The sequence below is a fragment of the Gorilla gorilla genome, chromosome 11, assembly GCF_029281585.2.
Source record: "Gorilla gorilla gorilla isolate KB3781 chromosome 11, NHGRI_mGorGor1-v2.1_pri, whole genome shotgun sequence".
NCBI classification, from domain to species: Eukaryota; Metazoa; Chordata; class Mammalia; order Primates; family Hominidae; genus Gorilla; species Gorilla gorilla.
The window spans coordinates 109566152-109580129 of NC_073235.2; the positions used below are offsets into that span (position 1 = coordinate 109566152).

Consider the following 13978-nt stretch of genomic DNA (forward strand, 5'->3'; position numbering starts at 1 on the left):
CAGACCAATATCTCATGAACACAGATAGAAAAATCTTCAATGAAATAGTAGCAAATCAAATTCGACAATGTATAAAAAGAATTAGACACCACAACCAAGTGGAATTTGTCCCAGGTATGCAAAGCTGGTTCAACATTCAAAAATCAATTAATACTATCTGTTCTACCCACAGGCTGAAGAAGAAACATAACATGATTATATAAATAGATGCAGAAAAAGCATTTGACAAAATCTAACACACATTTGTGATTAAAAAGGTAGTAGGGAACTTCCTCAACTTGATAAACAACATCTCCAAAAAAATCTACAGTTTACATTATACTTAATGATGAGAAACTAGAAGCTTTCCTACTAAGGTGAAGGCAAGGATGTTCCCTCTCAGCACTCTTTTTCAACATTATACTGAAAGTCCTAGCTAATGTAATAAGACAAGAAAATAAAATAAAAAGTATACAGATTGGGAAGAAAGAAATAATACTGTTTTTGTTTGAAGATGACATGATTATCAATGTAGAAATCAGAAAGAATCAACAACAAGAAAGTCTCCTGGAATAAGCAATTATAGCAAAGTTGCAGGATACAAAGTTAATATTAGAAAGTCAATTGATTTCCTATGTAACATCAATGGACAAGTAAAATATGAAATTAAAAACAAGTTACCATTTACATTAGCACCCCTCAAAATAAAATACTTAGGTATAATTCTAACAAAATTTATACAAGATCTATATGAGGAAAACTAAAAAACTCTAATGAAAGAGATCAAAGAAGAACTAAATAAATGGAAAGTCCATGTTCACAGACAGGAAGACTGAATATTGTTAAGATGTCAGTTCCTCCCAACTTGATAGCAAGTTACTTTGTGGTTATTGACAAACTGATTCTAAAGTTCTTATGGAAAAGTGAAAGACCCAAAATATTCAACTCAATATTGAAAGAGAAGAACAAAGTCAAAGGACTGACAGTACCCAACCTCAAGACTTAATATAAAGCTACAGTAATCAAGACAGGTGTTATTGGTAACAAAATTAACAAATAAATCAAAGGGAGAAAATAGGGATCCCATAAATAAACCTACATAAATATAGTCAAAAGATCTTTGACAAAGGAACAAAATAGTCTTTTCAGCAAATAGTGCTGGAACAACTAGACATCCAAATGCAAAATAAGTAAATCTAGACATAGACATTGCACCTTCACAAATATTAATTCAAAATGTATCATAGACCTGAATAGAAAATGCAAAACTATAAAACTCTAGAAGATAACATAAGAGAAAACCTAGATGACTATGGGTATGGTGATGAGTTTTTAGATACAACACACATGGCACAATCCTTGAAAGTAAGAATTGATAAGCTAGACTTCATTAAAATTGGAAACTTCTACTTTGCAAAAGACAATGTTAAGAAACAAAAAGACAAGCCACAAACTGACAGAGTATATTTTCAAAACACACATCTGATAAAGGACTGTTATCCGAAATATATAAATAACTCTTAAAACTCAACAACAAGAAAAGGAATAACTTGATTAAAAAATTGGCAAAAGACTTGAACAGACACCTCATCAAAGAAAATATAGAGACAGCAAGAAAACATAAAAAAGATATTCCACATCATATGTCACTAGGGAATCACAAATTAAAATAAGATGATAATACTTGTTAATAAAACAAGAAGATAATACTTCATACCTATTAGAATGCCCAAAATCCAAAACACTGACAACACTAAATGCTGACAAGGATGTGGAGCAACAGGAACTCTCATTCCTTGCTGATGAGAATTCAAAATGGTACGGCCACTTTGGAAGACAGTTTGGCAATTTCTTACAAAACTAAACAAACTCTTACCATATTATCCAACTATTGCACTCTTTAGTATTTATCCAAATGAATTGAAAACATGTCAACATAAAAACCTGTACAGGGATGATTATAGCAGCTTTATTCATAATTGCCATATCTTGGAAGCAACCAAGGTGTTCTTCAGTAGATGAGTAAGGGTAAATAAACTGTGGTATATCCAGACAATGGAATATTACACAGTGCTAATAAAGAAATTAGCTTATTAAGCCATGACAAGACATGGAGGAAACTTAAATGCATACTATTCAGTGGAAGAAGTCAACCTGAAAATGTTGCATACTGTATGAGTCCAACTGTGTTACGTTCTGAAAAGACAAAACTATGGAGAAGTAAACAGGGCAGTAGTTGCCAGGGGTTAGGGAAAGGGAGGGATAAATTGGAAGAATGCAGAGGATTTGTAAGGCATTAAAACTATTTTGTGCCTGGCTCAGTGGCTCACACTTATCATCCCAGCACTTTAGGAGGCTGAGGCAGGAGGATTGCTTGAGGCCGGGAGTTTGAGAACAGCCTGAGCAACACAGTGAGACCTTGTCTCTACAAAAATTAAAAATTAGCAGAGTGTAGTGGCTGGGACCTGTAGTGCCAATTAATTGAGAGGCTGAAGTAGGAGGATATTCTGAGCCCAGAGCCCAAGGCTGCAGTGAGCTATAATCATACCATTGCAGTCCAGCTTGGGTGACAAAGTAAGACCTTGTTTCAAAAACAAAACAAAACAATTTAGTATTATACTATAATGGTAAATATGTGTCACCAAACATATGTCAGAATCCACTCAATGTATGAAGAGTGAGCCCTAATATAAACAATGGACTTTGGGTGATAATGATGTGTCAAAGTAAGTTCATTGATTCTAACCAATGTACCACTGTGGTGTGGGATGTCTACAGCAGGGAAGATTGTGCATGTGTGAGAATAGCGAGTAAATGGGAACTATCTGCATTTTCTGCTTAATTTTTATGTGAACCTAAAAGTGTGCTAAATAATAAAGTTTATTTTTAAAAAGATAAACCATTGCAAAAAAAAAAAAGATTAGTTCTCACCATTATATGCAGTACAGTAGTTAATATTGCAAGGTCTTCAGTCAGACTGTCAGGGTTTAAAGCCCTAATAACACTTTCCCTGTGATTCAGTTTCTTCATCTCTGAAATGGAGATAATAAGAGTACCTATCTCAGAGTTTTAGAGAGAAGTAAATGAGATTTAAATTGCTTAGAACAGTGCATGTCTCATAAGTTTCACTTCAATAAATCTTAGTTATTATTTCATATACAAATTTTAAAGTATTTTTATCTACAACATTTTATTGAATTATCCTAGCCTCCCTGCAAGGTTGGAATAATTGTTCTCACTCTACAGATGAAGAAACTTCAGCTCAGAGTGGCTCAGTGGCTGCCCAAGGTCTCACAATTAGTAAGTCACAGAGCCGAAGACTCCAACACAGGCTTTTGTCCTCCAAATCCTGTGCACACTGATTCTACTACCTTTTTCAACAACCCGCCAACCCTCAGGATATCCCAGTTTCATCACTGCTTTTCCTCTTACTTTCTTCCCTTTGCAGATCCTTAGCCCAACACAGACAAGAGATTGTGGACACGTTAGTGAGTCCATGGAGCCTGGAGACGTATTCCTATAACATATACCACCCCATGGGAGAGGTAAGGAAGGACACATGGCAGGAGGTTGGTGGTTGTCACAACCTACTTTAGGATGGGCAAAGAACGGTTCACTAGTAATATCCATGCATTAGAGAGGCTGAAAATGTGGTGTTAAGATCTGCCAATACATTGAGTTCAAGGGATTCCTGAACATCTCCCCACCCGCCACCACCATTGAAGCTGTAAAAGCTGGTGATATGAAATTTTAAAAAATTAATAACAAAAAGAAAATGAACAAGAACATCCCAATGAGCCAGTTTTGCTGCTGTGAACATGAACCAGAATTAACTCTTATTTTTGTTTGTCAAGTTCTTAGCAAGTTTAAGCTGGGCAGCATTGCTGTTTATATGGGTGTGAGGTGGAGAAGCCTTCTGATTGAATCATATTTAGCTGAAAATGTATTTATTGTAGGATTTACAGGACACATGCAGTAGTTCTTAAGAGGGGAAAACTTTTTAAAATTTTTATAATCTATCCATCTGACAAAGGACTAATATCCAGAATCTACAAAGAACTCAAACAAGTTTACAAGAAAAAACAAACAACCCCATCAAAAAGTGGGCAAAGGATATGAACAGACACCTCTCAAAAGAAGACAATTATGAAGCCAACAGACATATGCAAAAATGCTCATCATCACTGGTCATCAGAGAAATGCAAATCAAAACAACAATGAGATACCATCTCACGTCAGTTAGAATGGTGATCATTAAAAAGTCAGAAAACAACAGATGTTGGAGAGGATGTGGAGAAATAGGAACGCTTTTACATTGTTGGTAGGAGTGTAAATTAGTTCAACCATTATGGAAGACAGTGTGGTGATTCCTCAAGGATCTAGAACTAGAAATACTATTTGACCCAGCAATCCCATTACTGGGCATATACCCAAAGGATTATAAATCATTCTATGATAAAGACACATGCACATGTATGTTTATTGTGGCACTATTCACAATAGCAGACTTGGAACCAACCAAATGTCCATCAATGATAGATTGGATTAAGAAAATGTGGCACATATACACCATGGAATACTATGCAGCCATAAAAAAGGATGAGTTCATGTCCTTTGCAGGGACATAGATGAAGCTGGAAACCGTCATTCTAAGCATGCTATCACAAGGACAGAAAACCAAACGCTGCATGTTCTCACCCATAAGTGGGAGTTGAATAGTGAGAACACATGGTCACAGGGAGGGGGAACATCACATACCGGGGCCAGTTGTGGGTGGGGTGGGGGCCTGGGGGAGGGATAGCATTAGGAGAAATACCTAATGTAAATGACAAGTTGATGGGTGAAGCAAACGAACATGGCACATGTATACCTATGTAACAAACCTGCATGTTGTACACATGTATCCTAGAATTTAAAGTATAATTAAAAAAAAAAGGGGTGGAACCAAAAAAAAATTATCTTGCATGTACCTTTTAAGTATAAATAGACAAAACCATGTAAATTATACCTTACTACTACACCCTCTGTAATCTCCATACAGTAAAACTGGAAAGGTCAGAATATTATTTAATGTTTTACAGTTTATATGAGAATAAACTGAATTGTAGCTTCCCCTCCAAAAAAAGAAATATTTGTATTGCTATTAAGATAAGTTTGGTGATTTCCAAAATTGGATACAGTGAAAAATTAGCTTCTACTTATGTACGTGTGTGTATGTATGTGACATTATGCAAATCTTTTTTGAGGTATAAATTTCTAAAAATAGAGTTGCTGGGTCAAAGAATACATGTCCACATTTTTATATAAATGCACAATTTGCCCTTCAAATGACCTTTACCAATTTATTCTCTCAGCATTTAGGAATATATTCATATTTTCCAGACTTTTTTTCAACAAGTACAAGAAAAGATTTATACTTTCTTATATAGCAGTCACCCCAAAGTACTGAAAGTTCTACAATTTTGTAAAGGTCCGGTATGGCCCATGGACACTTTATGACCTGGTATCAGAGATGAGTTCACACATGGCTTGACCACTTGCTGGCAGTGTGACTTTCACAAAGACACTTAAACTTTTTAATCCTCAGCTTCCTCATCTGTGAAACAGAAATAGTAGTATCTATCTTGTAGCATTGTTGTGAGAGTTAATGAAATAAACACTACTACTGTGTACTGAACAAGCAATAAATAAAGAATATTTGTTGCTGCTACTGGCTGCTATTTGTAGCTCTCTCAAGACTTAAGGCATCTGCATCTCACCTAGTCCCATCACAGATATAAACACAACTACCCATGTGGTAAGCTATTATTCTTTTCAGTGAATAGACTGAAATGAAAATACCCTCACTTGAGTATTACTACTGTTATAATACATTTTATCTAAACCTAGCCCATGCTAAAATGAATGTCAATTGAGATATAACAATTTTCAAATAGGATATTTGTTATCCCTCAATTACCTTTTTTTTTTTTTTGAGACAGAGTCTTGCTCTGTTGCCCAGGCTGGAGTGCAGTGGGCAATCTCGGCTCACTGCAACCTCCACCTCCTGGGTTCAAGCAATTCTCTGCCTCAGCCTCCTGAGTAGCTGAGATTACAGGCACTCACCACCATGCCCAGCTAATTTTTTTGTATTTTTAGTACAGACAGGGTTTCACCGTCTTGGCCAGGTTGGTCTTGAACTCCTGACCTCTTGATCCACCCACCTTGGACTCCCAAAGTGCTGGGATTACAGCCGTGAGCCACCATGCCCAGCCAATTAACTATTATTTACTATAACTCTTGGTTGTTGTCAGAGACATCAACTATATAGAAATTGATTATAAGAGGTGTGAAATGCTGATGATTGTCTGAATATGTCTTATGTTTGTGAATTTTCTTATTGCATTCATTGTTATGGAACCCCAAATTACGGACTTCCAGACCAAGGTATAAGACTCTTTGTAGCACAACATAAGACTTGTAATTAAATCAGCTGCTATTCAGGTCTACTCAATTGAATCAAAACACCTAGCCTAGGACTTGATTCAGAAACTTCTGTTGGCATGTGAGAACATGTGAGAAGGCCATACTCAGGTCTTCTCTAATCTTGGAACCATGGTGTATTAGTCTGTTCTCATGCTGCTATAAGGACATACCCGAGACTGGGTAATTTATAAAGGAAAGAGGTTTAATGGACTCATAGTTCCACATGGCTGGGGAGGCCTCACAGTCATGGTGGAATGTGAAGGAGGAGCAAAGGTATGTCTGACATGGCAGCAGGCAAGAGAGTGTGTGCAAGGGAGCTGCCCTTTATAAAACCATCAGGTCTCCTGAGACTTATTCACTATCATGAGAACAGCTCAGGAAAACTTGTCTCCCACCCCATGATTCAATTACCTCCCACCAGCTTCCTCCCATGATATCTGGGGACTATGGAAACTACAATTCATGATGAGTTTTGAGAGGGGACACAACCAAACCATACATTCCACCGCTGGCCCTTCCCAAATCTCATGTCATCACATTTCAAAACTAATCATGCCTTCCCAACAGTCCCCCAAAGTCTTAACTCATTTCAGCATTAACTCAAAAGTCCACAGTTTAAAGTCTCATCTGAGATGAGGCAAGCCCCTTCCACCTACAAGCCTGTAAAATCAAAAGCAAGTTAGTTACTTCCTAGATACAATGGGGGTACAGGCATTGGGTAAATACACCCATTCCAAATGCAAAAAAATGGCTAAAACAAAGGGGCCACAGGCCCCAAGCAAGTCTGAAATCCAATAGAGCAGTAATTAAATCTTAAAGCTCCAAAATAATCTCCCTTGATTCCATGTCTCACATCCAGGTCATGCTGATGCAAGAGGTGGGCTCCTACAACCTTGGACATTCTGTCCCTGTGCCTTTGCAAGGTACAGCCCCACTCCTGGCTGCTTTCATAGGCTGGCATTGAGTGTCTGCAGTTTTTCCAGGTGCACAGTGCAAGCTGTCAGTGGATCTACCATTCTGGGGTCTGGAGAATGGTGACCCTCTTCTCACAGCTCTACTAGGCAGTGCCCCAGTGGGGACTCTATGTGGAGTTCCAACCCCACATTTCCTTTCTGAACTGCCTTAGCAGTTCTTCATGAAGTTCTTCATGAGGGCTCTGCTCTTGCAGCACACTTCTGCCTGGACATCCAGACATTTACATACATCATCTGAAATCTAGGTGGAGGTTCCCAAACCTCAGTTCTTGACTTCTGTGCACCTGCAGGCTCAACACTATGGGGAAGCTGCCAAGGCTTTGGGCTTTCACCCTCTGAAGCCATGGCCTGAGCTGTACCTTGGCCCCATTTAGCCATGGCTGGAGCCGCTAGGACACAGAGCACCAAGTTCCTATGCTGCACAGAACAGGGGGGCCCTGAATCCAGCCCATGAAACCAATTTTTCCTCCTAGGCCTCCAGGCCTGTGATGGGAGGGGCTGCTGTGAAGGTCTGTCACATGCCCTGGAGACATTTTCCCATTGTCTTGGTGATTAATAATTGACTCCTCATTACTTATGCAAATTTCTGCAGCAGGCTTGAATTTCTCCCCAGAAAATTAGTTTTTCTTTTCTATCGCATTGTCAGGCTGCAAATTTTCCAAAACTTTATGCTCTGTCACCTCATGAATGCTTTGCTCCTTAGAAATTTCTTCCTCCAGATACCCTAAATTATCTCTCTCAAGTTCAAAGTTCCACAGATCTCTAGGGCAGGGACAAAATGCTTCCAGTCTCTTTGCTAAAGCATAACAAGAGTCACCTTTGCTTCAGTTCTCAGCAAGTTCCTCATCTCCATCTGAGACCAGCTTAGCCTGGACTTTATTGTCCATATCACTATCAGTATTTTGGTCAAAGCCATTCAACGAGGCTCTAGGAAGTTCCAAACTTTTCCACATTTTCCTGTCTTCTACTGGGCCCTTCAAACTGTTCCAACCTCTGCCTTCCAAAGTCCAGTTCCAAAGTCATGTCCACATTTTCAGGTATCCTTATAGAAGCACCGTACTCTACTAGTACCAATATACTGTAGTAGTCCATTTTCATAATGCTATGAAAACATACACAAGACTGGGTAATTCATAAAGGCAAGAGATTTAATTGACTCACAGTTCAGCAGGGCTGGGGAGGCCTCAGGAAACTTACAATCATGGTGGAAGGGGAAACAAGTCCTTCTTCACATGGTGGCAGCAAGGAGAAGTGCAGAGTGAAAGGGGTTGGGGGTAGCACCTTCTAAATCCATCAGATCTTGTGAGACTTATTCACTATCATGAGAACAGCATGGGAAAAGCCCACCCCCATGATTCAATTACCTCCCACAGAGTCCCTCCCATGACATGTGGGGATTATAAAATTCAAGATGAGATTTGGGTAGAGACCCAGCCAAACCATATCACATGGACATCAGCAAAAGATATCACCGGGATCTGTAAAGATGGAAGAAAATCTCACAAAATAAGCCTCACCTGAAATTTCTGGCATGATTGTGTGCCACATGAAAGCTAAGGCTGGTGGTCAATTGAAGGATGTACTGTTATACAATATTTCTGAAGTGTTACTGGTGGGTTATTCAAACTGTTAATTCTTAATAACTTATTGGTGAAGTGCAGTGGTAGAACCTAAGACTTGGTGACAGAATAGATTGTTAAAGAAAGGGAAAGATGGGAGGTTCAGTTTTCTGTTTCTTTTACCACACAGCTGTTGCAATCTAGAGCAGAGATAACAGAGTTCAATGTGTCAGTGAAAGAAGCAGTTATCTTAATCAGAGGCATGCAAACAATCTTCCTACTGATAGCCACAGTCCTCCCTTGCTGTTTCAGATCTATCAGTGGATGAGAGAGATCAGTGAGAAGTACAAGGAAGTCGTGACACAGCATTTCCTAGGAGTGACCTATGAGACCCACCCCATGTATTATCTGAAGGTGAGTGAGAAGGCTGAGAATTACCTTACCAGGAGAATTATCCAATCTGAGGATATGTGTTTACTATTCAGGGACTCTAATCAGAAATGTGGAAAAGAGGCTATGCAGAATCAGTTTGCTTTTTCCACCCCAAATGGGGCTCTTAAAGTTCAAAACTCATAGATGCTCTTGCCTTAATTATCTGGGTGAAATCAAGTTCAGGAGTGAAGAGAATTTTGGAGAATTGAGTGGGACCATGGGGGTAGGGCTGAAAAACAGCAGGGCCCAGAAGTGGACAATGCCCACTCATGCTTCAACCAGAGCTAGTTCACTTCTCACCTGTATTTTAAGTTGTTATTTTGTTTATATTTTTAAATTTTAAAATGTTCTTTTTTAAAAAAAGAAAAATGTTTAAAAACCACAGATAATCTTCATTTTTAGCTTCTTCCTTTTATGGTTAAGGGAACAAAGATCCAGAGAAGTGAGGTGACTTGTGAAAGGCCACACAGCCAGATGTCAGCACAGCCAGGGGGATAACCAGGTCTCCACCGTCTCCTACCGCTTTTGCATGCAACATGACCAAAAGTATTTGGGACCGAAAAACCATTTTTCCACAGGGCCAGGACCCCTGGGCTCCTGGTTCTGCACCAGTGATTTTCAATTCAGGCTGCACATTAAAATCACCCGAGAGCTGCCAATAATCCTTATGCCTAGACCCCACCTAATTTGGTTAGAGATTTTGACCCAATTGTTTCAGGATGGGACCAGGCATACTTCAAACACTCTCTAGGTGATCCTAATGTGTAGCCAGAGTTGACAATCTCTGCACCAAACCAGTGGTTTTCAAAGGGCAGCACTTAAATCATCATCATCATCATCAGCAGCAGCAGCAGCAGCAGCAGCAGCAGCAGCATCACCACCTGAGGGCTTGTTACAAATGCACACTCTCAGGTCCCTGCAAAGGTCTACTAAGTCAGAAACTCGGAGGCTGGAGCCCAACAGTCTATTTTAACAAGGCTTCTTCCAGGTGATTCTGATACACATTCAAGTTTCAGAACCAGAGGGCATTTTTACACTCGATCATAGCCAAAAAGCTGAGAAGCGATACCACAGTGCATTTCTAACAAGTTCCTAGGTGATGCTGATACCACTGGTCCAGGACCACTCTTTAATTAAGAACCACTACTAAAGTAGTATGGCATTAAGAACTAGCATTACTTAGTTTACTGCCCTCTTACTACTTAGTGTAGGTGTGTTAATTTACAAAGTACAGCCCTAAATTTGAGAGTTAACTACAACTCTTAAAAAATTATTGGCTCTGAAATGGAATTTACCCAGGGATTATGTGAGCAACTGGTTGATATATTAAGCATGGGGCACCTGCCTACCTGATTTTCCATAGGCCATCCAAGTCTACGCTAAAGCAGTCAAAAAGACATGTAAATATCCTCTGCCTAGGGCATATTAAAAAGAATAGAACATAATAAAGAGTTGATAAAGATAAACACGTAAGTAGCATACATGTACTCATAAAAAGGCTAATTATAAGAGGACATTGGCGGGTGCGGTGGCTCATGCCTGTAATCCCAGCACTTTGGGAGGCTGAGGCGGGTGGATCACGAGATCAGGAGATCAAGACCATCCTAGCTAACACGGTAAAACCCCGTCTCTACTAAAAATAAAAAAATTAGCTGGGCGTGGTGGCATGTGCCTGTAGTCCCAGCTACTTGGGAGGCTGAGGCAGAAGAATTGCTTGAACCCGAGGGGTGAAGGTTGCAGTGAGCCAAGATCACGCCACAGCACTCCAGCCTGGGTGACAGAGCGAGACTCTGTCTCAAAAAAAAAAAAAAGAGAATATTAAGGTAAGAGGTGGATTAGGAATTGTCCTGACAATTTGAAAAATAGATGAGGCTAAAAGGAGAAGATTCCTTGAATATGATAGATCCAGCCGTGTACTTATCTCATTTTGCAAGTTTCTCATAGAGAGGAAGGGGGCCTTCATCACCTCAGCTTCCAATGGTTTTCAACAAATAGCCTTGGTCTAGGCTATTTACAAATCCAAAACAGATGTGACTGTTCCAAGCATGGGAGTGTTAACAGCCTCTTCTCCACCAAAGAGAATCCACAATTAGCAGTTAATTCCCACCCACCCACCGCTCTGAAAGAGGGGAATCTTCCTTAGAGTGAGGCTGCACTGATGTACAAGAATAGCAAATGGGGAGAAGGAAAGAAGATTGGGCTGGCAGGGAGTCAGGGAGTCTCTGAGGGGAAGGGGAATTTGTGTAATTGAATCCATTTGAAATTTCAAGAATTTTGAGTGGAGATTGGGATTCATTTTAAAGACCTATGATTCTTGAATATTACCTCTTGTGCACTTCACCGCTCTAAGTGAACTCGAAGTTCAAAGGTTTTATAAGGTTTATCCATATTTAGCCTTTTAGCTTGTGGATTAGGGGTTATGCCTCTATCTATAGTTAGGGAGTAATTTAAGGTATAGGGAAGATCATTCTTTGGGTGGGTACTATGGGGAGCCAGTGTGCAGTCCTGAGAACAACCATCAAGGTAACTGGCAGGAGAACAAGAGTAGCAGAGGAAAGAATCATATTGATGGGTGTCTCATTAGCATCCTTGCCTCCCTCTTGAAACCACAGAGTGGAGTGAAAAAGGAACCTCAAGGGGAATTAAAAATCTCATAACTTTGCACAGTGGCTTACAATAATCAGCAATTGTTTAGTAATGGGGCATGGATGTCTTCTCCAGATCAGCCAACCATCTGGTAATCCCAAGAAAATCATTTGGATGGACTGTGGAATTCACGCCAGAGAATGGATTGCTCCTGCTTTTTGCCAATGGTTCGTCAAAGAAGTAAGTGTCTTTAGCTTTCTCATACTGGTAAATCACCCCCATAAAATATCTGTCACTTCTTGGCTGCTTACAAACCACGCTTCTTTCACATGTTAGTGATGCAACTCTTTACTGTGCTAATCCTTCACCTCAAGTGAAATAAAATTAATGAGGAACTTCACTGAAAACTGAATTAATATTCTGATCTCTTTCTAGTGCATCCAAAATAATTTTTATTGGAGGGTAAACATATCTAAATGTAGAAGAACATATGTCTATGGAGTCAGAGATGAGTTTGAATCCTGGCTGTGCCTCTTTCTAACAGTATTTGGCAAATTTTCTAGTTTTTTTTTTTTTTTTTTTTTTTTTTTAAAGACAGAGTTTTGCTCTTGTTGCCCAGGCTGGAGTGTAATGGCACGATCTCAGCTCACTGCAACCTCCGCCTCCTGGGTTCAAGCGATTCTCCTGCCTCAGCCTCTTGAGTAGCTGGGATTATAGGCATGCACCACCATGCCCAGCTAATTTTGTATTTTTAGTAGAGATGGGGTTTCTCTATGTTGGTCAGACTGGTCTGGAACCCCCGACCTCAGGTGATCCACCCACCTCGGCCTCCCAAAGTGCTGGGATTACAGGCGTGAGCCACCATGCCCAGCCAGTTTTCTAGTTTTTCATCTGTAAAAAGAGTACGAAATAACTACTTCATGGGTCTGTAGTGTGGATTAAGAGACTTAGCATATGGAAAATACCCAGCACAGTGAATTTTTGTGTATTACTTATAATCCTCCCTTGAGGGAATAAGAAATCTTTAAAAGTAATATAGAATACTTTCTTGGTCAGTTTTTTCAGAAACCCAAACACAGAGAAACTCATAAAGAGTAGTTCTCGGAGTGTTGTCCCCAGATCAACAGTATCAATACCAACTGCAAACTTACTAGAAATACGAAGTCTTGGGCTCCATTTCAAACCTAGTAAATTAGAAATGCACGGAGACAGGGATGGCAGGAGGTGAATGGGGTAAGGGAGAGTAGAGGCCAGCAATCTGTGTCTTAACAGGTCCCTCAGTGATTCTGATGTGTGATAAAGTTTGGGAACAACTACTGTAATAAGACACGGAGCAGGGCTTGGGGACTGGAGGGTGGAGGTGTGATGTACAGTCACCTCTTATAATTAAGTTGAAATTGGTAGAAAATTAAGAGAGAAAAGATCTCTTCTCAAAATAATTCTGAACATTTCTTTCTTAAATTTCCAGATTCTACAAAACCATAAAGACAACTCAAGGATACGCAAGCTCCTTAGGAACCTGGACTTCTATGTCCTTCCAGTTCTTAACATAGATGGTTATATCTACACTTGGACAACTGTGAGTACACCATGTTTGGTCTTGGGATGAGTTCATGAACTAAAGCTCAATTCAGGTTAATTTTTCCAATGTTAGCCATTCCAGCTCTAAAAATATTTCATACCTATGTAAAGAAAGGAACCCCATTTGGGATAAAAATCAGCTTAACATTTTTAATCAAACCATCTACATTAAGTTTACGCCTGAGGAAGCCTAAGGCCTTTTTAGAGTTGAAGTCCATTACAGGTTTTTTCTTTGTTTTTTACTCTCCTCTTCCATCTTCTTAATATTTGTGGATTGCCTGCCACCCAATTAGGATTATATTAATAAAAATTCATGTACCAACTTGCATCCATGTCAAATCAGTTCTAGAAGCATGAAGGCAATGAATAATGTATAAACACAAAACCAGCCTACATTTTTCA

At 39.5% G+C, this 13978-nt stretch overlaps 1 protein-coding gene across 3 annotated transcripts in view; it reads left to right on the forward strand.

Moving 5' to 3' along the window:
* CPO (carboxypeptidase O) overlaps positions 1 to 13978 on the forward strand; it is a 169787-nt gene that overhangs the window by 144953 nt on the left and 10856 nt on the right. For all 3 annotated transcript variants that reach the window (XM_004033114.5, XM_055380418.2, XM_055380420.2), the window contains 4 exons: positions 3428 to 3524; positions 9290 to 9391; positions 12131 to 12235; positions 13464 to 13574. In XM_004033114.5, the coding sequence (XP_004033162.4) occupies positions 3428 to 3524; positions 9290 to 9391; positions 12131 to 12235; positions 13464 to 13574 (415 nt within the window). The remainder of the gene's footprint in view (positions 1 to 3427; positions 3525 to 9289; positions 9392 to 12130; positions 12236 to 13463; positions 13575 to 13978) is intronic.